At 48.8% G+C, this 24703-nt stretch overlaps 2 protein-coding genes across 4 annotated transcripts in view; one reads left to right on the top strand and one right to left on the bottom strand.

Moving 5' to 3' along the window:
• Window positions 1-10133, top strand: part of GORASP1 (golgi reassembly stacking protein 1) — a 28376-nt gene extending 18243 nt beyond the window's left edge. For all 3 annotated transcript variants that reach the window (XR_005529291.1, XR_005529293.1, XR_005529292.1), the window contains 2 exons: window positions 7572-7579; window positions 10121-10133. The gene's annotated coding sequence lies outside the window, so the exon portion shown is untranslated. The remainder of the gene's footprint in view (window positions 1-7571; window positions 7580-10120) is intronic.
• Window positions 1-24703, bottom strand: part of WDR48 (WD repeat domain 48) — a 39305-nt gene that overhangs the window by 9254 nt on the left and 5348 nt on the right. Inside the window, exons 2-14 of the mRNA XM_039237179.1 lie at window positions 18134-18274; window positions 16166-16244; window positions 15406-15488; window positions 15166-15295; window positions 13143-13231; window positions 12665-12766; window positions 8607-8831; window positions 7106-7180; window positions 5924-6026; window positions 4882-4979; window positions 3739-3846; window positions 3334-3430; window positions 193-288 (exon numbers count right to left, since the gene is read on the bottom strand). Coding sequence (XP_039093110.1) covers window positions 193-288; window positions 3334-3430; window positions 3739-3846; window positions 4882-4979; window positions 5924-6026; window positions 7106-7180; window positions 8607-8831; window positions 12665-12766; window positions 13143-13231; window positions 15166-15295; window positions 15406-15488; window positions 16166-16244; window positions 18134-18274 — 1426 coding nt within the window. The remainder of the gene's footprint in view (window positions 1-192; window positions 289-3333; window positions 3431-3738; window positions 3847-4881; window positions 4980-5923; window positions 6027-7105; window positions 7181-8606; window positions 8832-12664; window positions 12767-13142; window positions 13232-15165; window positions 15296-15405; window positions 15489-16165; window positions 16245-18133; window positions 18275-24703) is intronic.

A 24703-nucleotide genomic window follows, 5' to 3' on the forward strand; every position in this document is an offset into this window, starting at 1 on the left:
GGGTTAGGCTGCACGCTCTCTAACATGGGGAAGGGAGGGCGGTGAACTGGGCACATCACAAACATACGTTCTGTCACGATTCAGCAAATGCTTCTTAAATGTTTCTTAAGCATCCTTGGGATGACAAACACTCCAAGCAACTTACACTTCTGAGTAATTTTAAATCAATTATTCAGATATAAAAACACGAACCATGGTTGACTTCATTTTCCTCTTCATCCATTGGATTCACATGTGTTCTAGGCCAATATTCTAGGAGCGCCTGCAGTAAAAGTCCTCCTAAGTTCACTGCAAAAGAGTTAAAATGAAAAGACATGGAAAGGAGAATTATTAGTTTTAACCTAAAAACAGAGGGGAAGAAATAAAAATTGTTTCCACATATTCGGATGCTAAATTCTTAACCCAATGCCAACGATGTTTAAAAGTAAGACTTTCAAGATTTTGCCAAGTCTATTAAAATTTATCTTAGAATCTTTAATATGGAGCAAACATATTCTATCTGGTTGTTCAGATATAACCATTCTTTTTTTTTTTTTTTTAATGTTTATTTTTGAGAGAACGAGCAGGCGAGCAGGGAGGGGCAGAGAAAGGGCCAGAGAATTCCAAGCAGGTTCTGTGTTATCAGCGCAGAGCCCAGTACGAGGCTTGAACCCTGTGAACAGTGAGATCACGACCTGAGCTGAAGTCGAACACTTAGCCAACCGAGCTACCTAGATGCTCCAGGTATAACCATTTTTTAAAAAATGACAAAAACAGGGGTGCTTGGGTGGCTCAGTTGGTTAAGCGTCTGACTCTTGATTTTGGTTCAGGTCATGATTTCACAGTTCATGAGTTCAAGCCTCACATCGGGGTCTATGCTGACAGCATGGAGCCTGCTTGAGATTCTCTTTCTCTCTCTCTCCGTCTCCCTGCCCCTCCCCAGGTCACGCTGTCTCTGTCTTTGAAAATAAATAAACAAAAAAAATTTATAAATGAACAAAAACAGGAATTACATTGTTTAAAGGACTATTTCCATACAGAGTCACTACAATGGTATTTATATACATGAAGTATATCTACACGCTACATTCTCAGGAGAAGAGCAACCAAAGACATAATCAACAAAATATGATAGACTTTTATAAGTCTCTTCTCATAATACACTACAATTAACTCAAAGTAGATTAAGGATATGACTGTTAGAACCACAAAACTCCTAGAAGAAGGGGCGCCTGGGGGGCTCAGCTGGTTAAGGGTCCAACTTTGGCTCAGGTTATGATCTTATAGTGCGTGAATTTGGGCCCCACGCTGGGCTCTGTGCTGACAGCTCAGAGCCTGGAGCTGCTTCAAATTCTGTCTCCCTCTCTCTGCCCCTCCCCCACTTGTGCTCTCTCTCCCTCTCTCAAAAATAAACACACACTAAGAAAAAAAAACTCCTAGAAGGAAACACAGGCAGCAAGCTCCTGGGGCCTGGTGATGATTTTTGGATCTGACACCAAAAGCAAAAACAAAAGCAGAAGTAAGCTAGTGGGCCTGCATCGAGCTGACGAGCTCCTGCACAGCAAAGGAGACCATCAGCAAGGTGAAAGGCCAACTGTGGCCCAGGAGAAAGTGTTTGCAAATCACAGCTCTGATAAGGGGTTAATACGCAAATATATAAGGAATTCACACAACTCAACAGCAAAAACAAAAACAAAAAACCAAACAATCCAATTAAGAAATGGGCAGAAAAGGGGTGCCTGGCTGGTTCATTTGGTGGAACATGTGACTCCTGATCTTGGGGGTTGTGAGTTCAAGTCCCACATTGGGTACAGATTACTTAAGAATAAAATCTTAAAAAAAAAATGGACAGAAGATCTGAACAGACATTTTCCCAAAGAAGACATACCAATGGCCAACAAGTACATAAAAAAAAATCCCAACATCACTAATCACCAGGGAAATGCAAATCAAAGCCACCACCTCACACACATTAGAATGTCTAGTGTCAAAAAGATAAAAAGTAAGCGTTTGTGAGAATGTGGGTAAAGGGAACCCTTTATACACTGTTGGTGGGAATCGGTACAGTCAAGTGGAAAACAGTATGGAGTCTCCTCAGAAAATTAAAAACAGTAATGCCATATTATCTAGCAATTCCACTTCTGGTATCTATCCAAAGAAAATGAAAACCTAACTCGAAAAGATACACACACCCCTGTGTCCGCCGCAGCGGTGTTTACGGTAGTCGAGACACGGAGACGAAGTGCTCACCAACAGGTGAAGGGGTACAGAGAAACTGTGGTGCAGGCACAACGGGATGTTGTTCAGCCACCAGAAAAAACAAAATCCTGTCATTTGTGATAATTTAGGTGGACTTGAAGGCTACGTGACATCAGTTACAGAAAGAAAATACCACATGGTCTCACTTATACGTAGAATCTTAAAAACAAAAACAAAAACAAAAAACACCAAAACACAAAACTCAGAGACACAGAGAACGACTGGTGGTCGCCAGAGGTGCAGCAGGGGATGAAGAGGTGTCAACGGGCACAGACCTCCAGTTATGACGTCAGTCAGTCATGGAGACTGCGCTACACTTCACATCTGAAAGGTGCTGAGAGGGCAGATCATAAAAGTTCTCGTCACAGGCAGAAAAGAAAAAAACAGAAAACAAAACCCCAGTGTGACCATGTACTGTGGTAACGGATATTAACTAGGTTTAGGATCATTTTGCAATACAGACAGATACTGAATCACGCTGTACATCTGAAACTGATATAACATCACGTCAATTACACCTCAATGAAAAAAAAAGGGACCACAGATCTGTTTCCCAGCTGCACGTGTCTTGCCCTGACAGATTTCCAGAAAGGATTAAGGGTAGAGAGTGTGCTGAGTGTTTAATGGTTAAAGGTAAACCACAGAAAAAGCAAGACCCCCACAACATTTATTTATTTTAAAACAAAAATTTTTAAGTTATTTACTTATTTTGAGAGAGGAGGAGAGCATGAGCAGTGGACGGGGGGAGGGAGAGAGAATCCCAAGCAGGCTCTGTGCTGTGAGCATGGAGCCCGACACAGGACTCAACCATGAGTCATGTGAGACCATGACCTGCGCCAAAACCAAGAGTTAGAGGCTTAACCGACTGAGCTGCCCAGGCACCTCAAGATCCCCGGAACATTTAAAATACAATAGTATTTTCCAATTCCACGAGAGAATATATGTGCTTCTTGAAAAATGGTTTAAAAATAACCAAGTGTTAAGAAAACGAGAGCACATAGCAAAAAACCCAACCCAACCCAACCAAAAAGCCCCAATCCAGCACAGATCCACCTTCTCTTTCGAAAGGAGGAAGGGAAGGGCACGTAAACGCACGTTTTGGGTCTGACCCGTCGGGGCTGCTGAAGCCGGCATCTTTTGCGGAAACCCAAGCAGCAAAGCAGTCACTCTCATCCAAGGTAATAGTCAGCATCTGTCAACGGAAAAACACCGCTAGGGCCCCTCCACTTCAGCGCGCTCCCCGAAGCGGCCCTACTTACCCAGGCCGCCTGACCACTCAGCGCGGGGCCACAGACCCAGGACAAAGTGCGTTTCATGGGAATCACTTGAACTACAACTTAACTTACTGGGATGCCAACAGGCACTAGTAAACTGCATTTTGCAGGTTTAACATGAAAAGTTTATTGCATCCAAGACTCTGTAATCACTACTACTTAATTCTGAGCTACATTAGAAACTTTCAACCATCCCAAATTGTACAAATATCAGTTGCGAACTTACCCCCGTTTTTAAGTCTACTGAGAACCAATTTGGCACGTATACCATCTTAAATCTTTTCTTAATTTCATCTTCAAAATCCACTTTGCCCAAGTCTTCAACTTTACATGCCTATACATCAAAAAGAAAGTACGGTAATTGATTTGATTCTGACATAGGTAGTCAAAGTTTTACACATATTCACATCTGTCTAAAAAAATGGAGTCAAACATTTCAAAAAGGATGGGGCCAAATGGTTGAAGGTAGATGCTTTAATACAAAAATATCTGCTATTAAACTTTTAAATTAAAAAAAACCACAGAACATTCTCTTTTTGGAATCGCAATTTTGCTGATGCTCATAAAGCACACTACCACATGTACTTGGAAGCAATGTCAAATGAGGCAAGAACATTTTCAGGGAACAAAGACCAGCTCCTCAGCACCCCAGGAGAGCGGGGGGGCTACTGTGAAGACGAGAGCACCCTACAGGCAGCCCCTCTCTCGCTCACGCCGCGTGAGAGCTCCCTAGCCGGGTGTCCTGACCTCCGCTGGAGCCCTGGGCGGGTTCCGATGACTGCTCACCTCGGTTCCGATCTGTGCCGCGGAATGCTCCCTCCGCCACCTCCTCACACCGACCTGGCTCTCTCCCTGGCGTCAACTGTCTTCTCAAAGGCCGACTCTGCCTGTTGTCTATCCTACACCCCGCTGATGGCAAGTGGAGACCACTGTCCCCTCGCCTCCATGTAAAGCCGCCTACCTCCCTGAGGCTGCAGCACACCCGGCCTGTCTCCTCACGATGGGGGTCCTGCTAAACAGCCTACAGTGCGCAGGTCGGGTCCCGCTCTACCCTGCCTCCCTCAACAGAGACTTCTTCGGCCCAAAATGTCCATAGTGTCCAGGATCAGGAACTGTGATGTATTCATTTTAAAGCAAGGCAGCATATAACACAGAGGAAATGGGTCCGTTCAAATTTCAGGTGCATATAAAGATGAACTATGGCCTTCTCTAATGTTTGCATGAAAAAGTACCCCTAAGGTAAGGTATTATTGCAATCAAATCTTAATTTACACACTTACTATCTTGCTTATTATATATATTTTTAATAATAAAAAATATAGGTAATACATGATCCAATAACTGATGTTTTATACAAAAAGATACTCACCTTCAATACATCCCAATATGCCACATTATTATTGGTATCTTTGGTTAATATATGTCTCTTATCATTAAGAATGTGACACTGAATAATACTAGCGCCCCCTACAGGAAAAAAGAACCCACACAATTAGCAAAACTATTGACAGTCACACGGTGGGGCAGTAATCACTGATGGGCATGCAACAACATAAATCATACCAGCCACCGGGAAGAAGGTGAGGCAAAAGATACATAGATATTAATATATATACATATAATTACATCTAAACCAATTTGAGACCAAAGAAAAACTGTCTCATTTGAAAAAGAGATTACAGACTTAAAAACTCGCGACTTCGCGGGGTCTTCTAGTGGGAAGCTGTTAAGGGCGCACAGTTTTATCCGGCGGGGGGAGTCCAAACGATGGCAGGAGATCTCGGCGTCAGTCCCGTCCCTAACCCCTGCTTCCTGTCCTCCTCCCCTCTGAGGCCTCCTGCACGGCACAGGGCACAGCACGGGCAGCCCCTGAGCCCGCCCTCCAGGGGAGGTGGAGGTGGGAGCCGCCCCTTCCAGCTGCAGCCCAGAAAGCACGAGTCTTGTGCCCACAGACGGCGTTCGATGCTACGTGTTTCACAAAGTGGCTCTTGGTTTTACTGACACCATCACCATTCTGACGCTAGGGAGAGATTGTACCCCAAGAAAGCCCACTTTTTAAAGGCACTAAATTGTATTTTAAAAAAAATGTTAGAGAGAGAGAGAGAGCGAGCGAGCCGGGGAGGGGGACAGAAGATCTGAGCGGGCTCTGTGCTGACCAGAGAGCCCGATGCAGGGCCTGAACTCACGGCCTAAGCTGAAGTCGGAAGCTTAACCGACTGAGCCCCCAGGCGCTCCGACACTAAATAGCATTCAAAAAATATTTTTCTTCTATTAAAAACAAACCTACACATTGTGTCCTCTGTTGACAACAGAATTACATCTACAGTAAAGTCATCTCCTTATTGTCCAGGTCTCAATAACGATAATTAGGCTCAGTAAAAAGTACAGTACCTTCCACCTACCCTACTCACCTTTAATAACCTGGTCAGGCTGTGTACAAAGTGCTGATATAGGATTTGTACAGTCATTGTCATAATCTCCGGAGGCTCTAAAATTATGAATTCCCTTCAAGGTCTAAAGGAACAAAATTTATTTTTTAATCATTTTATGCTTTATAATTTGCCAATCTGTTTAAAGTGGCAAGAAAAACAAAGAACAAGAAAAAAACACAACAGTAACAACATCAACCAAAAATATTTAGTGACAAAGTACAATTAATTATCTATCACGATTTTAAAAAACAAAACAAGTATTCAGAAATGTCACTGCTGTTTTTTGGAGGGAAAAGTAAGCCCTCTTCCAGGTAGAGCTGCGTTGATCTCAACCGGGACAATGAAACGTAGACAAGATATAGAACATTTTTTACCGGAGCAAGAAAGCCCACATGACCCGCATATAAACAAACAAATGCAAACACGCTCTCTTTTGTTATCTGCGTACAGGCTGGTAAGCAAGAGAACCTAAATGTTCTTTAAATAACATTTAAGGGTTAACAGTATTTTTATGACTTCTCTATGCTCATCTTCTAATTCTATCCCTGTTCTACAACCTGGGAGGGAGAAGGAAATGAACCTGAAAGCACAATTTCCGAGTTTCTCGTATGCTTAGAAAATCAGAATGCCAGCGAGCGTCCCTGCCATTGAGTACAATGCTCCCTGCTTCCCGAAAGCAGAGGGTTCACACAAAACCTTCCCTGAGCGGCGGTGCTGTAAAGACAAGCAACCACCCTTCACAGAAGCACCGATCCTCCTCTGATGGCCTTCGGTCAGAGAACACCGGAGACACAGAATTTGCAGAGGTGAAGTGGCATAAAGCAAACCTTTGTTCAGTGGGGGAAACCTGCACCCAGGCTGCCCGTCTGCTACTGCAGGTTTGTGAGCTCCGAGCTATAAGGATAGTTTTGGCTTTATCGGGCAACAGGGCCTATTCTGAGCCCATCAAATGTCTATCTTGGCTCCTGACAAGGAAGCCAGAAGCTGTGTCTTGACTTTTACCTTAATTTTACTACAGTCCTTAGGGTGACTCAGAAGCTCCCAGATCCCGGCCACTGCTCAAGAGCACGCTGGCCACCGGGTTCACCTTGAGCATTTGCTACAGACACCTGGCGGGTCTGTGACAGCAAACCTCTGCCAGGTGAGCGGGGGCTCACTTACCCATTTATTTACGGTAGACTTAGTCGTGGCAACCCAGATGGCGGGAGGGGGGTCGGCGGACCTGTCGAGCTCCATCTGAAAAGAAAGTGCAGACGCTGCTCTCCTGCATGCAGACTCCTGAGCCGCTGCACCTAGCTACATATTATTATACACCAATGCCTTCACCCAGCATTTGCATGCTGACTGTACCCTGCACGTGTTAAAAGATAGGGATCTAGGGGCGCCTGGGGGTCTCGGTTGAGCGTCTGACTTCGGCTCAGGTCATGATCTCATGGTTCGTGGGTTCGAGCCCTGCGTCAGGCTCTGTGCTGACAGCTCAGAGCCTGGAGCCTGTTTCGGATTCTGTGTCTCCCTCTCTCTGTCCCTCCTCTGAGCGTGCTGTCTCTCAAAAATAAAAAAAAAAAAGCTAGGGATGAACAGGGGCGCCTGGGTGGCTCAGTCAGTTGAGCGTCTGACTTGATTTCAGCTCAGGTCGTGATCCCAGGGTAGTGGGAAAGAGCCCCACGGCAGGATCTGTGCTGAGTGTGGAGCCTGCTGGGGTTCTCCATCTCCCTCCGCTCTTCTACCCTGTTTGCTCTCTCTCTCAAATAGAAATTTTTTAAAGAAATAGAAATTTTTTAAAGAGAGAAAAGCTGGGATGCACAGAATACTGAGGGAGTCGCTTTGCTAATGGAAGCACGGCCTTATAAAAGTGTAACAGGGGTGACGTCTCATCAAAACAGTGGCTGAAAGTCTGTGTGATTTTAAATTATTTAATTAATCAGGAGCTCCAAGTAGGTACGGTCAAAAGGATAACTTACCATAATTTCTCTTTTTGTTACTCTTTCGTTTTGTTTTCCTATTCTTTTTTAAACTTTATTTTTTGAGAGTGAGATAAGGGGAGGAGGGGCAGAGAGAAGGAGACACAGACTCCAAAGCAGGTCTCAGGCCATCAGCGCAGAGCCCGATGCAGGGCTCAAACTCACGGATCCTGAGATCATGAGCTGAGCCGAGATCAAGAGGTGGACATGTACCCGCCCTGTGGCCAGGCCTCACTGTCAGCACGTGTCCGTATGGAGGGCCTCCCGAGGACCCTCTCCCCGCACGCCGGATGCCGGCCAGCAATCAGGACTGCTGTGAGCAACGTCAGGTTTGGAGTATGGACCGGCTCGTTCTCTCCTATTCCGGAGCATTCTTCCACAGCCTCCCTCTTCAGGCAGGGGTACTTCTGCTTTGCTGTCTGCTTGCAGAGACCTGACCTCGCCCTACTCCTCCCCTGAGGACAGGTCAGGAAAGCCAGGGGCGCTCAGGAGCAGGCGGGGCAGCCGCACTGGGGTTCGCCAGTGCGAGAGCCACGTGTCACCGATGCACCCAAGGGTCACAACCTCTCCTACAGATGGCTAATGAAACTTACAGTATCTTTTTTCACAACCCCACAGTTGATCTGTGCTCTAATACAGATTTTGTTGGATTTGATCAGCACAAGTAACAACCTTAATCACAAAACTAAAACAGGACTGACCTTGAGAACCGGTGCTTTTTCTTCACAGATGAGTACCCGGATGTCAGGGCTCCTTAGGTCTGTGCAGTAAATCTTCCTGTCCCTCCCACCAGAATACACGTGTGTGAAGGCGTCGTTGACCTGCAGAGCCCAAACACCTTCATCGTGGACCCGGTACGTTGCTATGCATCTCTGTTGGCCAAGGGACCAGAGGCGAATTGTCCCATCGGAACTGCCGGAAAGGCACTGGAAACAGAAGAAGTTAACGTTGGAAAAAGTTCCGCCCAGAAGCTCCTGCTTTCCTGTGCTCTGTGACTGGCGGGTCTCCCAGACTCCACGCCTCAGACACGCGTCGCTCACGACATGTGTGAAGACCTGTGCTAAGCACACACCGCAGGCTCGAATGACCGACGGCAACAGGACCTGCCCAGGCAGGGGACCCTCTGAGCGAAGCTGCCTCTGTCCTCCCGACCTGGCTGCGCGCGCTCAGCACCCTGGGAACTTGAGAAAAGCGCAGACTCCTGGGTCCGACCCTAGACCCAATGAGGCAGAAGCTGCCGTGGGGCCGGCAACCCGTGGTCCGACGGCCTCTCCGGGCGCGCTGGCACACGAAGGTCGCCAAGTTCTGCGCGAGGCCGGCCTGCCTCATCCCCGTGCTCACGGCAACGGACTCCTGATGGCTGCCGGGTCTCGGAGAGTCTACTAATAGGAGTCGGAAGCAAGTTCTAGTCCCAGGTTTACCACTCACTGTCTGTGACCCTGGGTACTTCCCATCGGAGCCTCAAGTTCAACATCTATTAACATAAAACGTGGACCTCCAGCATTCGGAGTTAACGTTAGCAATTCTGACACTTCATAAAGGTTCAGGGGCATCAACCACACAGAAGTCGCTGGCACACAAATCAGGGCCGCGCACACCGTGAGTCCGGCGGAAAGAGGCTGAAGCGGCCACCCCACACTCACATTCGACGCGCCTGGGGGTCACTACCAGCTACGGTGGGGACTTGCAGAGGAGAATAAAGCTTACTCTTTGGGGGAAAATGGCCTCGAGGAGAAGCACCTGCTGGTGCTGGTGTACGAAGTTAAGTAGGCACAGGCTCAAGGAGGGAAGACAGCTGTGGGCTTAGAGGGTCTGAGTACATGAGACCCTGGGGAATGCCGTGGCACCGCGAGGGCCTCTGGAACTCTGGACAAGCTTAACCAAGTGAACACGCGCTGGGGGACTCCCCCAGAAGTTGCCGGGGGCATCAGTGTTTGAATCACCAACTCCGACTGGGCTGCAAGGGCACCGAGAGGCCAGGCAACACAGAGGCCTCCCGCGTAACTTATGAGCAGACCTCCAATGTGTGGATGGTGGGGGGAAGCAGTCGGAGGAGGGAGGCCAAGGAAGGGCTCCCCTTCCACAGAGACGCTGCTCTGAGGCGGCGAAGCTGTCAGTGCAGCTCCGGCCCCTCAGATCGCAGCCCGTGTATCTGCAGAGAGTACGGGTGACAGAGGACGCGGAAGCTACGGTGAAGGGCTGGAGGTGCGCGGAGCCTGGGCAGCCCGCGGCGGGGCATGGAGGCGGTGAGGGCCAACCGCGAAGCCTACGGCGGGAAGCTGCTGAGGGAACACAGAGCTCTACCGACCCTGAGACAGAACACAAAATAATCTCTGACGGCAGTCGTGCTCGGAGAGAGCAGCCCCCCGAGTAGACAGCAACAAAGCAGTGCGGGTGAAGTTCCTTGCGGTGGCTGGCAGTACGGCTGAAGGGGGTGTGTTTCGCAGGACGAACAGGGGCCTGACACCGTGTGCAGCGGAGCTAGTGCACAAGAGGAGCGCGTCGAACTGCCTCCACCTTCCAGGTGGTTAACGTGAGTCCCCGTCCTTAGGAGGTAACTCCCGGGACGAGGTCAGGAGGCCCCGAACGGTTCTGCTACATCAGGCTTAGGGGCCCAGAGTCTATGGCCCAGATCAGGGAAAGAAGGGGGGCCATGTGCTGAGCCAGGCCGCCGCCAACCACGAGTGCTTCCGGGTGGTCGCCCATACACAGCCGCGGCTGCCAGGAGCAGCCAGGTGGCCAAGGTGAGCTGGCCCGGAGTGGCCTGACGCTTGAAGACCCAGGGCCCGTAGCTAGGTTACGCAGCACTTAGGTTACCAGGAAACCCTCCGGGGACACACGAGGACTCGCTGACTCAAACAGACGGCAGGCTGTCCCAGCTCGTCAGCTACTGCCTGAGCAAGTGCGAGGGGTGAGCTGGCAGGTGGCTCAGCCCAGTGGTGCCGGCGCCGATCAAAACAAGCTCGGTGGTGACAGACCTCCGGCAGCAAGATGTGCTACGTGATAACCGCAACTAAGGAACGGCCATGGGATTCACAGGCCTCTTATACAGACTTTTTGTTTTTAATGTTTATTTCTGAGAGAGAGAAACAGAGGCAGAAAGAGGGAGACAGAGAATCCGAAGCAGACTGCTCTATCAGTGCCGCGCCCAAAGTGGGGCTCGAACCCACAAACCGCAGGATCACGACCTGAGCCGAAGTCAGACGCCCAACCCCGCCTGCCAAGCGGTCCGCTCACAGGAGTGGAGCTGACTTCACACGAAGCGCGTCTGCGGCCCCGTGTGCCGAGCGGCCCGAGGGAAGGGCACCGGCACAGCTGTACGTGCAGGAGACGAAGCAAGGAGCTCAAGAACAGGAGGGGCTTGAGGAAGTCTGTGCAGCCGCAGCCTCGACCCGCTAGGGGGCCGGCGCGTGACGACCATGTGGCCCAGTCACACCCTGGACACAGCCAACAGGACACGGCGGGGGCAGCGGCCACACGGCACAACCGTAAGGAGCGGACGGCGCCGGGCTTCTCAGACCCTGTGAAAACGGGCTGCAAAGGAGCTCAGGCTCTAGACCCCGCGACGGCTCACATACACTCGCTACCGCTAACCTTCTTACAACTGTACCAGCTAACTATGATCCCCACTTCGCAGATGAGAAGACTAAGGACTAGCAAAGCGAAGTCCTCTCCTCGAGGCCACACAGTAAGTACAGTTAACACGGGGACAGATCGCCGAAGACCTGCATGGTGTCTCCCAGCCCCTCTCTGGGTCTGAAGGACGGTTTTCTCACCTCTAATTCACACGAGGCACTTGCCGCGATGTAATTTCCACGGGGCTGACTAGTGACGGTGCGTCTCCCTCGGCCCTCCCCACCGGGCCTTTGCTGACCCGCCGCCATCAGCCCCGGCCACCCCCGGGCTCCTCCCAGCCCGTGAGCAACCGTGGCCCGGGGACGGGGGGAGGGGCAGCAGTAGACCCTGACTGCACGTGGTGCTCGGGTTTGTTTCTATCGCCCACACAGACGGAAGATCACTCCCCATTGCTAAGGGACAAATCGAACTGTGATTTATAATCCACAAATTATGTATCCAACCAAGTTCTAGAGTACCAGTCCGTGTGCAAACGTGACCAAGATGTTTTTCTTTGAGATGCTGACTCTAAGCAGCGCGTCAGATGCCTGAGCTTACAGGCTGTATCTACAAAATCAACGGCAGGGTCTGCCCCAAAGTCAGGCCCGCTGTCGGGAAATCTCCGCCAGCAGAAAGCACTCAATGCCAAAGCTTCTTTCCGCTTTACACAAAGGAAGATTTTAGATTACTTTATCCTGAGAGAGTCTGGGTGGCTCAATTGGTTAAGTGTCCAACTTCAGCTCAGGTCACTATCTCACAGTTCGTGGGTTCGAGCCCTGCGTCGGGCTCTGTGCTGACAACTCAGAGCCTGGAACCTGCTTCGGATTCCGTGTCTCCCTCTCTCTGCCCTTCTGCTATCACGCTCTGTCTGTCTCTCTCTCTCAAAAATAAATAAACATTAAAATAAATTATTTTATCCTACATACGTCATAGCTGCATAGAGCCGTTGGCATTAGAGTTATTCTGAGGGAACTTCTTATTTGGCCTCTATTTAAAAGCGATGCAAAAAGAATTAATTTCCAAATGTGGATTACCATTAGGTGCAACTGGGTACTTTAGAGACTTAAAAGCAGACCACTCCTGAGACGTCTCTGGTCAGGACACCCCACCACGGCCGTCGGGGGCATCCCGTGCGTGTACGCACCTGGGTGCCGTCCCTGTTCAGCAGCAGCGCTTTCACATTGTCCGTGTGCCCTTTCAGCTTCATGAGCTTTGCACATGTTCTTGGGTCCCACACCCTTAAAACCTGTGATTTGAACAAAACGTAACATAAGCTGAATACACACCTGAACAAATTTCAAGAATAAATGGCTGAGAAGTCAAATGACAACCACCACATTGGGAAGGAAACACCGCCTGCCAACGGGCACCATCTCAGGCTCCCCATCTTTCCAAGCAGGAGGAAGCCTCTCTAACGTCAAAGCGCGACAGGCCTCCCCCACCCATTCACCCCGCCCCCATCACCGCAAACGACAGTAATTATACAGTTATGTTCTTATTTGTTCAAATAAAACCTTTCTCTTAACAAAACATCAGTCTGTATATTTAGTAATTATATGGATTCAATTATTTTGGTGTCTCTGTTTTCCAGAGTTAAAACGCACCCGTTAGCTCCCTCTTACCTTCTCAGTGGACCCCGATACAATGATTGTTCCCAGTTGATTCATTGCCAGGCTATAAATGGAATCTTTGTTCCCACTTAAAGAAGAAGCTATTAAGGATAAACAAAGCTAAATGTTAACAAAATCCTCACCTGTTCAGCAGCTGGTCAGCGAAAATATAAGTTTAATAATTTGGTTTGGAAAATCTTATCTTTGTGTGTGTTCTAAGGAAAAGAAATCTTGCTATGATGGAGATCATTCTAAACAACAATACTGTTAACACAATTCACATCTTTTCTAGATTTGAGCATACACACATGCTCAATAAAATTCACTAAACTGAACTACACTGCTGTTTAAAAACTATCCACAGAAGTAATGTATTTTCAAAGATATACTTGTGCCAATAAATAGATATGAAAAACATATCCAAACTCACCATTTTCAAGGAAACACAAACCCAGAGTTATTATTTTCACCTATCAAATCAGATTTTCAACGAGGTAATCATGAACTCTCGGACCACAGTACAATGGTACCCCACATATTACCTGTGGGATAAGCCCAACTTGTTTGGTACGGCTCCCGGAAGGGCGCTAGACAGTGTTTACAAGAGTCATGTTCACGCTCCACAACTCAGAACTCAGCTTCACTGGATGGAAAGAAGCTAAGTGTAAACTGTCTACACAGTATGATCCTAATTTTCAATAAGGAATGAGTATAAATAAACATACTGAGAAGTTTTGAGTAAAGGAATTAATATATGTATTGAGAAAACTAACAGATTATAGTAAGTGCTCAATAAGCGTTAGCTATTAGTGTTTCTGTAATCATAAATCAGCTTGTGTGCCGCCCTCTCTACACAATTCTAAGCCAGATGTGTCTGTGCAGAATCTGTAAGCCTAGGCCTGGCCTCTGGGCCCATCCTGCCTTCTTCTGCTTGGCTCCCTCAGGGTCTCTGGGGCAGGCCCTGACGGAGAGCCACAGACGCGGCGGGACAGGCTGCAGCAGAGACGGCTGCCGGGCCAGCACAGTGATGCACTGGTGAAAACCAAGGAGAACGAGGGGAGAGCAGTGTTTACAGTCTGCGTCCTTCCTGGGGAAAGGGTGGGAGCAGCACTCGAGAACCATAAACACCTGTCTCCCAGCCCGCCCTTCCCGACACACCCCAAGGTATCTGAGGCCTGTTTTAGCTATGCCACTGCGAGTCTTCCCCGGTTGTGACAAGCCAGGCCTGTATGCAGAGACCTAGATAGCTCAGGCCTGTACTCTGACAACACACCTTCCAGGCCAGCCTTACCCAAAACTGTGCTCCTAAGAGTCCCTTCGACACCTGGCCTAGGGGACTCTAGCAGGTTGGCTCGAGGGGAGGCTCAGTTTCAAATCCAGACTCGTATGGGTCTGACCTGGTGATCTCAGATCTCTTGCTCGAGGAGGCACGTGTGTAATTAACATGCTGTGTGTATCTGTGAAGTTCCTCCCCAGGCGCCCTCCCCTCCCCCGAACTCTCCTGAAACCGGCTGGATTCTTTAGGGCGGCTCTGAGCGGGTCCTGTCAAATCGGTGCCGGAAGGCTCCAAGCCTCTGCTTCCTCTCCTTTGCGTATTTTCCACGCTGGCCATTAGCTCAAGGGCTCTTAACACACAGTGACACTGTTAAGAGTCAGAAGCTGCCTGCTTTGTCATGTTATCACCACCGCCATCAGCAGCGCCTGCTGAGATCTGACTGGCCCAGGCAGTGCTGTGGGGGGCACGGCGTGGTGACACACGGACGCTCTCACCCTGTAGGGAGCTACACTTGGGCGAGGGAGCTAAGACCTGTGCGTGGACAGACCCGGCAGGTCACACCTGCAGAAGTGACCGTCAGAGCGCAGTGAGGAGCCAGCTGCGTGTTCGCTCCTGCCCCAGGCTTGAGCGCTGTAGGCAGACGCTCTCTCCAATACGAGCCACTGGCTCGATGCAAACCTATCGAAGCTGTCTCATACACCATTCTTTATCGATGACAACCTGAATCACTTCCAAAGACAGTTTCTTCAAACACCTTACTTGTGACAGTGTTGTTTGAGGCAGTCAGTGCCGTTAGCGTGTTCACGTCCCAAAGGAATATCTGCCTGTCCAGCCCCGCGGACGCCACCAGCTCTTTGTCCTTGGCGTACGCTAAGGCCTTTACGTAGTCCTGCAACGGGACACACACAGCGATCGACGGGGTCAGCAAGGAGAAGAGCGCCACACGACCGCGACCTCAACGTCACACTGAGACTCTGGAAGTTCCGTTGGTCCTTTTACCTTGTGTGTCCTTAGTGTTGACATGCAAAATCCCTTATGCGCGTTCCACACCTTCACTGTCGTGTCAGAGGAAGCGGAGATTACTAGGGGAGGCGAGGAGTAAACAAATCCTTAGTAAGACCTTCCATCACTTTAAGGACTTAAAACAATGCGACATACTTCAAACTGACACTCACGGACATACACGTACACTGGAGTACCGACCTATGCCTAGCATTAATCCCAGGATCTGTTAATGCTCTCGCTCGCTCTCTCACACACACACCTAAAAGCTCTTTCTAGAACCTGCTGTATTTCTTAAAATATTTTTTTTAAATAGGCAGGTTTGCGTTTTTTAATGTTCCAGTTGCAGGCACAACTAATTTGATTGAGAAAAATTTCTCTAACACACACTGCGAAACTAAGAAATGGATCTTATCACAGTAAGAACAAAAAGAGACGTGACCAGGCTAACAGGAGACTATGTGTCGTATAAATCTATTTACATGCAGCTGGAATGCAGGCAAAACTCATCTATGGTGGTCAGCAGACGGGAGAGCAGTTATCTCGGGGCACGAGGGACTGACTGAAAGGGTGGTCTGGGTGGGCTTCTGGTGATCTGTATCTAGACACGGCCTTCACCGTATGAAGTTTTACTGAGCTGTGTTCTCAAAGGTGTGTGCTTTCCTGCATGTATATCAGACTTCAGTTAAAAAGGCACATGAAAAACACATCAAATTGAATAAAAGCTTCCGACACCAGTGGTCTAAGAAGTACTCACATGTTTTCCCGTTACAGCAAAGCACGATGTCATTTACCCAGTCCGTATGGTGCTCCATAGATGCTATATAGGGGTCTTGCTGCAAGAGAATGGTGAGGGCGTCATTGGTCTACAGCAGAGGACAGAACATGTAAGTTTTATATATGTTCACACCCTGCGGTTAACGTGACGCACTACTCTCGGGTCTTAAAGTGGATGACCGAATTCAGAGTACAATTTCATCAAACAGTCGATGCTTCCATGTAACGGATGTGAATAGAGCTTTTTTTGTTCCAGGAGTTTTATTACTGATGAAAGCCTAGATTCCTCGGACAAACGCTTACCTTTGATGCCTCGAGTGAGCTAAGGCCACAGGGCCTGGGCTAGGCCCTGCACGTGACACTGAGTGCCACATGCCGGGCTTCCCTAGGGAGGACAGGGCGTGAGCAGATCTGCGGGCTGGGGGGCAGGGGTGTGTGTGTGTGAATCAGCCGTGTTGACACAGACGTGCAGATGAGGCTGATGAGAGCGGAGAGGAGCCCAGCCTAACCCGCTCCTGCTGTTCCAACTCTCTGGATTAGCGCTTTCCTCACATCTACCGTCTGTCAGAAGGCGAAAGGAGCCCCACCCGTGCCCCCTATCAGTTCAGAGACGTGAGATTCTTCCACCCTCCTCTCGTGGCTTCCTTACCAGGAGTGACGTTTTAAAGGAGAGTATTAGTTACGTCCTGCAGCCAACACTTCCCACAGAAAGAGAACAGCCTCTACAAGTCTACTTGGAAATGATCCTACTCAGTCTTGCCACAGAATGAAGCCCGGAAATGTCTAAGGGCAGGACCGGAAGCTTTCTCGGTTCTCTCAGGCTTAGACCCTTGTGAGTGTTTGTTTTAATTTGTGTGAAATACTGCAAATTCCCAGAACGGTGATGTTCCAATTCAAATGTGAGTTCCAAAAAGCATTTAAAAGTCATATTCTCTTAGTTTCTGTGTTTTTGATACTGGGCCACCACCATTTCCGTTGGTTAAAAAATTCAAAACCCACTGGACCAAAATCCATTTAAAGAAACGTTACCCAGCAACCGTGTGAAGTGTGGCTCTTTTTCAGACTGAACATCAGCCTCGCCAAGCTTGCTAGAGACGCGAACTCTTAAAACCACGAGGTCTAGCACCAGGGTCCTGAAGCTACCCTGGGCTCTGACTCTGTCCCTTGCCAGCTGTTTAACCATGGGTTTCTCTGAGCCTGTCTTCCCCTCGATGAAAATGAATCACAACTGCTGCCCTGAAGGTTGTTGTGAGAATTAAGACCACACCAGACAGGAAAGTGCTGAGTGCCTGGCACGCAGCGAGGGCTCTAAACGCTCCTTCTCCTTCCCTGAGTCTTCCTTCCGCGTCACGGACAATACAGGCACTCAAACAAAATACAGAGCGCGCTCCTCTCCCATGGCTGGGGATCTATCTTTGCATAGATGTAAGTCCTGTTCGCTGTTTAAGAAAACAACCTTACCTCTCCCGGAGAAGTGGAGTATGCTGTCTTTACATTTTTATATCAACTGTCTATTATCTAATGGGGCCCTATGGATTTTTTGGGTGCCCTGGTCACTTGTAAATAAAGAAATCAAATGTCTGTTCAAGATTAATTATAAATGTAAAAGCATATTTGACCTCTTTTTCCTTTTTTGAAGCACTGACAAAGTTGCCAAGAAGCTTTTGGGAAACCTACTTAACGCAGAAAAATAAATTGTTGAGACTAACCCTCCTCCGAGACCCATCTCTGTTCTCTTGCAGCAGAGAGCTCGCATCGCTCACCTAGTTTACGGAGTCCTGACCGTAGCCAGAACACTCTGGAATAGTCCCTGGTGGGTGTTTTCTCAGAGGATTATGGGATTCCGGCTGTAGTGTACCAAGTAGCTCCCGGCTCGGAGATGAAATCGGAAAGTGAGAGAGGTGCTGGGCTGACAGCCCACGGGTGTCTGAGTGCAGACCCGCCTTACCTTGTGCTGATTGACGCTCCATATTCTTATGATGGAGTCTCGTCCGGCCGTGAAAAGCCTGTTTAGTGCTGGGTCCAGCTGCAGGGCATTGACTCCATTTCGATTGTACTTCTCGACTTCATCTCGAATAACATAGGACACCTGATAAATACATCCAAATTTACTTTTTATAAAGTCACAAGACGTGCAGTAACAGTACGTAGCCTCCTAGTGGCCAATCTGGAATTCAAAGTCCCTTGTTTTCCAACATAAAACTTATTTTTCACCCCACTGAGCCGCCGAGGAGCTGAGACGGATTACATTAACGACTGCGAGTCCAGGGTGAGCAGGGATGAAGCTCGCCGCCCCCCCCCCCCCCGCGCCTGTCCGCCTTGACTCGCCTTTCCACAAAGCCGCCGGACCCTGGAGCGCGCCCAGCGCGGCCTGCTGTCCCAGACGCATGACGAGCTCGGAGCTCCTCCCCCGGTCCCCTGCCACCCGTGTCTGCACACTCCGCCCGCAGCTGTGACACGGCGCCCCCGGCCCGTCACGTGCCCCCGGCCTGTCACGTGGCCCCCGCCCATCACGTGCCCCTGCCCGGGGTGTCCAGCTCCCCCTTTTACTTGGCTGCAGTCTTTCACGTGTTTAGATGATGCCTCGTCAGAAGGCCTCGTGTGAACTGCCACACACGGTGAGGTCGTGTGTCCCTACAACACACCGGCCCTCCCCGTGCTCCTGCCGGTGACCTGTCCGACCCCTGTAAAACCCAGGAGAATCAACCGAATGCACTCACAACGAAGAAAAAGGCAGCCGAGAGCAAAACATTCCTCATCTAAGGAAAGAACTAGTGAAGACGAGATTGGGGGCGGGGCACTCACACTAGGAGCCTAGAAATACCTGGAAATACCCCTTGCAAGGACGACACGTCACCAACAGGTCGAGGTACATAAAAGAACACCTTGAGCAGAGGAGGCTGCTGCACAGGAAGATTCAAAATTCATAGTTCTTTCCTGAGTGTGAATTTGGCCCAACTTTGGTCAGAATCTTTCTTAAAAACAAAACACATATAGCATAATGTCTGGGAGGAATACCCAGTCATCTTTAAAACGGAAAAGATATTCTCTGGGGGATCTTAGAAGGTCTTATTCTAAAGCTACTAGAATTACAATGGAGTGGCACACCAGGAACACAGAAAAAGGCTCACTAGAATAAATCAAAATTTGGAAACATTTTTCTGTTATAAATTTTTAATTTTTGATATAAACATAGTATTCCAAATCAATGAGGGCAAGATAAGTTATTCATCAAATTATCTAGGGGCATCTAGTGATTCCACCGGGAATAATTATATTCTTTTTCCAAATCTTAAACCAAAATGAATTTTTATACAAACTAAAGATTGCAATTTAACAATTTAACCATAAAAATACTTTTTAAAAAGACCAGCAAAAACATAAAAATTAAAAAAAAAAAAGACCGGCAAACATTTATAATCTCTATACAGAGAAGGTTTGCTAACATGACGGGCAGCAGGGCAATCTTTTCAAAGAAAAAGACCAACGCTGCTCTGAGCACACACAAGTCAGAACCTTCCGTGTGCACACTGCTGTTCACAGCCGCCCTACACACGATAGCCACAGACTGGAAACAAGTCAGATGCTGCAGGCTGAGGGACGGAGAGACAAGATGTATCGTGTCCATCAGCGGGACGTTGTCCAGCCACGAAAAGCAGAAGTTCTGACATGGGCTACGGCACAGGGAGGCCCCTACGTCAAGAGACCAGTTACAAAGACGATCTATTTCACGACTGTGTTTCTGTGAAACGTCCAGAGCAGGTAAACCTACAGAGAAAGTGGATTAGTAGTTGCCAGGGGCGTGGAGGAGAGGAAAGCAGGGGTGACTACCCACAGGTATGAGGCTTCTTTCCGGGGTGACAAACTGTTCTGAACTGAGTGATCAATGCACAATGTTGCGAGTTTACTAACCAGCACTAAATTGTATACTTCAGCAGGGTGGACTCCAAAACTTTATCTCAATACAGCTGTTATTTAGGGAAAAAACCCTGAATGTAAAAAAAAAAAAAACCAAACATATATATATGTGTTTTTTTATATATACTTATATATATTTTATTTTATATATATACTCATATATATATTTTATATACATACTCATATATACATACATATTTTATATATATACTCATATATCAATGAGTAAGGTTAAAAGGTAAACATCTAACTGGGAAAATAATGAAATAGATAATGAAAGACAAAAGTTCACGCTTAAGAACATACTAAGAGTCCTTACAAAACAAGAAAAAGTCAAACTCTCTAACAGAAAGAGGAATAAAGATCACGAAGGAGAATTTTTTTAAAAAGCAAAGAAAATGGCCAAAAAAACCACATAAAGTCATGAATGTCTGCACAAAGACAAAAGGACTATTGTTTTTGGCCTGGTCTTTTGGGTACAAGTAATTGTAATAGAAATTTACAAACCAGCTTAAATTGAAAACGAGAGAGAGAGAATTTAACATAGAGATACAAGGATATCTACCAGAGCCCAAGGGCAAGGAATATATATAGTCATGACTCATAAGAAACATTTTTAAAATAAAGTCATGGCACTTGTCCGCCAAAGCCCTCCACAGACTTTTCACTGCGTTCAAGTCCAAGTTCCTCACGTGCTTCGGGCCTGCCCTGCGTCTGCACACTGCCCTCAACCTGACTCCCCCAGCGCCTTCCACGACGGCCCCCCAAACTCTGACCTGCTCCTCAGACACACCGAGCCCTCTTACTGCTTACTGTGCCGGGACCCCCACGTCTACGGCACCCACGGGAACTCTCCCCTGGCCCTTCCCTGCGTCTGTCCCATGCGACTCACCCCGGCCCTTCAGCTCTTAGCTTCTCTGGAAGGCGCCCCTGATCTCCTTCATCACTCACCCTATTTACCCCTCCCGTGGCTCTTACCACACTCCAGCTTTCTCGTTTTCGTCCTTTTATCATTAAGCTTCCTGTGCTTTGAGAAAGTCCTTTCACTCTAGGAACTTGTGGTACGTCAGCTCTGAGAAACATTTTTTTTTCCTAATGTTTTATTTATTTTTCAGAGAGAGACAGAGAGACAGCGTGAGCAGGGGAGGCTCAGAGAGAGGGAGACACAGAATCTGAAACAGGCTCCAGGCTCTGAGCTGTCAGCACAGAGCCTGACGTGGGGCTCGAACCCACAAACTGTGAGATCATGACCTGAGCCGAAGTCGGATGCTCAACCTACTGAGCCACCCAGGCGCCCCAAAACGTTCTTATATCAAGTCATTAATAATGATCTTTGTTTTTTTGCTCCTTCTTAAACTCCCATCAGTTAGATGTTGGAACTTGTGAAAATTTTTAAATTTAGTTTTGAGAGAGAGCGCGTGCACGAGTGAGCAGGAGTGGGGGAGGGGCAGAGAGAGAGGGAGACACAGAATCGGAAGCAGCTCCAGGCTCTCAGCTGTCGGCACAGAGCCTGACGCGGGGCTCGAACCCACGAACCATGAGATCATGACTTGAGTCGAAGCCGGACACTTAATTGACTGAGCCCCCCAGGTGCCCCAGATGTTGGAACTTTCAAACTGATCCTTCATTTTTTTATGCATTCTGTATTACCCATCTTTGTCTTTTACTTTTGTAATGCCTCGTTTACTATTTTTTAACTATTTTTTTTTTTAGTAAATTTCAGTATGATGGAAAAAATGGAGACGGTGTCTTCAAAAAGGAAATAAGTAGGTAAATTATGGCACGCCCTTCCTGGTGAAAGAAGGAAGATGAGCTATAAACTCGGAAGTGTTCCCAGACCGACTACATTAAAAACCTATTGTTAAAGAAAAAAATATTGGCTGTGGAGATCAGGAAAAGAGGATTCAGTTCTTTCAACAAACACTGATGAAGCATCCACCGGCGGCCTGGCTCGTATCTAAATGCTGAGGGTCTTGTGAGCAGGCACAAATGCCCTCTTGCGGCTTTCACTCTAGCGGGGGAGAGAGGGTAAGTCACTGCAAGTTAGGTTTGCTTCCCTCCCCTGCAGGACATACGTAAGCTTTGTAGGCAGATGAGACGGAAGTAAAAGGAAGAGAAAAGCAGAAGGTACTGGAGACAGAAGCAATGAATGAGTGAACAAAGTCCTGGAGAAACAGATGGAGTCAAGAGTACAGGCAAAGGCAGAGAAGACAAGACTCATATCTGAAAAAACAACAACAAAATGGGCAAGGAGCAGAGGGAACGGTAAGAACTCTGAAGGGACGGGAAGACAGACCTTGGGTGGGACCGTGCGTTCTGGAAGCCGTGACAGGGACTGACAGGAAGAAGGGCAGTGCCCCAGCAGCGAGCACCCGTTAGACCACGCTGTACGGGCAGCTGGCTCAGCACCTTTGATTAATTTCTCTAGCAGTTACGTGGGACCCAAAAAGAAGAAATCAGAGTGGGGACGAGCCACTAAGCGTCACGTGATCTGCCTCTGCGTTCCAAGCTTAAACACCCCTAGAGTTACTGGTAATGTCCAGAGGGCAGAAGAAAAACTATCCTTGATTATTTTATTCCAAGATAATCAGATCAGTCTTCTCCTGCGACACAGAAATTACCACAGATTTCATGGTTTCAAACAGCCCTCAGGTGTCGCTTCACAGTTCTGAAGGTCAGAAGTCCAGGCTGGGCGTGGGCAGGTCCCCTGCTCAGGGCCTCTCACAGGGTCTGTTCCTTCTCGGAGGCTCTGGGACACCCGCTTCGGAGCTAATCCAAGTGGCAGGCCTGCGGGCCCCGTGCTCTTGCTGGCCGCCGGCCCGGGCCCCCATCCTTGAGCCTAGAGGCTTTGCAGAGCCCTCTCCTGCAAAGAGGGACTCTCTCACTCCTGCATCCAGTGGGAGGACATTCTCTGCTTTCAGGGATCATATAACTAAACTGGGCCCCCTGGGATAACCCAGGATAATCGCCCCTTAAGGTCTGTAAGCGTAATTACATCCGCGAAGTCCTGTTTGTCAGGCAGCACAACCCATTCACAGATCCCAGGGCGCAGGGCTCGGGCACTGGCTGGGGGAGGGGCTCTGCGCAGCACGGCAACAACTCTTCCTATGAGAACAAACAGGGACGGCCCTGCACTAAGCACAACATTCACGATCTGTTTAAGAAGAGAAGGGATACGTGCAAGCATTTCAGGCCCACAATGGAGGCATCCGCTCCGAGCTGTCCCCCCACCCACCCCGTGTGCACTGACTCACCGCCAGCCCATGTCTAACAGGCATCTTGATCGTACCCTGCCCAAGCCAAGCTCCTAACAGTCCCCTCCAAACCTCCAACCGAGGCTTCCCGGCCTCCCGCACAGACGGGCGCTGATGGTGGCCCCTTCTTCAGTCGCTCAGGCCAACACCCTTGGTGCCACGGTTACTTCAATCTGTCTCATCTCACAGCCTGTCGGCAGGGCCAGCCTTCCAAAATCTAACTGGTTCTCACCACCCTGTGTGGAGCCGCTGCCACATGGCACCTGGATCTCTTTTCTTTTCTATTGTTCATTTATTCATTTTGAGAGAGAGAGAGAGAGAGAGAGAGGATCCCAGGCAGGCTCTGCGCCGTGCGACTGCGCTCCCCCATCCCCGATAAGGGGATCAAACAAACAAACCGTGAGATCATGACCTGAGCCAAAATCAAGAATTGGACGTTTAACCGACTGAGCCACCCAGGGCTCCCCACCCCCAGCATCCAGATTTCTTAAATAGCTGCTGGTCTGCCTGCTCTGCCCTTGCTCACCTCCCGTCTGTCGTGAACACAGCCGCCAGGCCGGCCCTATTAAAACACATACGTGTCACGTATACTCCTCTCCTCCAAACTCACCCGCCGCTTCCCATCTCACTTGGGGTGAGAGGAGAAGCCACCCTGTGACCTGCAGCGCTCTACGCGACCTGGCCTGCAGTCACCTCTGCGAGCTCACCTCCGGCCCCTCTTCCCTCACTCATCCAGGCCAGCCACAAAGGCATCCCGAGCACTCCACAAACGGGCCAGCGACATTCCCACTCGGGACTCTCGCATCTGATACGCTCGCCGGAATGCTCTCCCAGACGGCAATCTCCCCTCCTTCAGGTTCTCACTCAGAAGCTGGCCTCTCGGCAAGCCTTCTCTGGACACGGCTGAAATCTCAGCCCCCCACTCCCGCTGCCTACCAATGACCATTTTTTACCCTTTAACTTATTGTCCCCCAACATTATATTATGAAAATTTCAAACAGATATAAAAATGGAAAGAATTACACCACGAATGTCTGCACGCCCACATCTATTGTACAACTAACACTGTTTATGTTTGCGTCATCTCACACCCATCCATTTGATCTACTGTTTTCAATGCGTTTCAAAATAAGCCGCACGTCCGCCCCACTGTCCCTCAAGGACTGCAGCGTGTGTATCACTGTCTAGACTCTGCCATTTATTTATAGCTTTTTTTAACGGTTCCTTTTTTTAGGTAAAACTTACAGACAACGAAGTGTAGAAACGTTGAGGGCACACTCACGCCTGGCAGATGTGCGCACCTGCAGAACACCCCCCACCAGGGCGCGCACAGCGCCACCACCCTC

Source organism: Hyaena hyaena, unplaced genomic scaffold, assembly GCF_003009895.1.
Source record: "Hyaena hyaena isolate Hyena2069 unplaced genomic scaffold, ASM300989v1 scaffold_121, whole genome shotgun sequence".
In the NCBI taxonomy this organism is placed as follows: domain Eukaryota; kingdom Metazoa; phylum Chordata; class Mammalia; order Carnivora; family Hyaenidae; genus Hyaena; species Hyaena hyaena.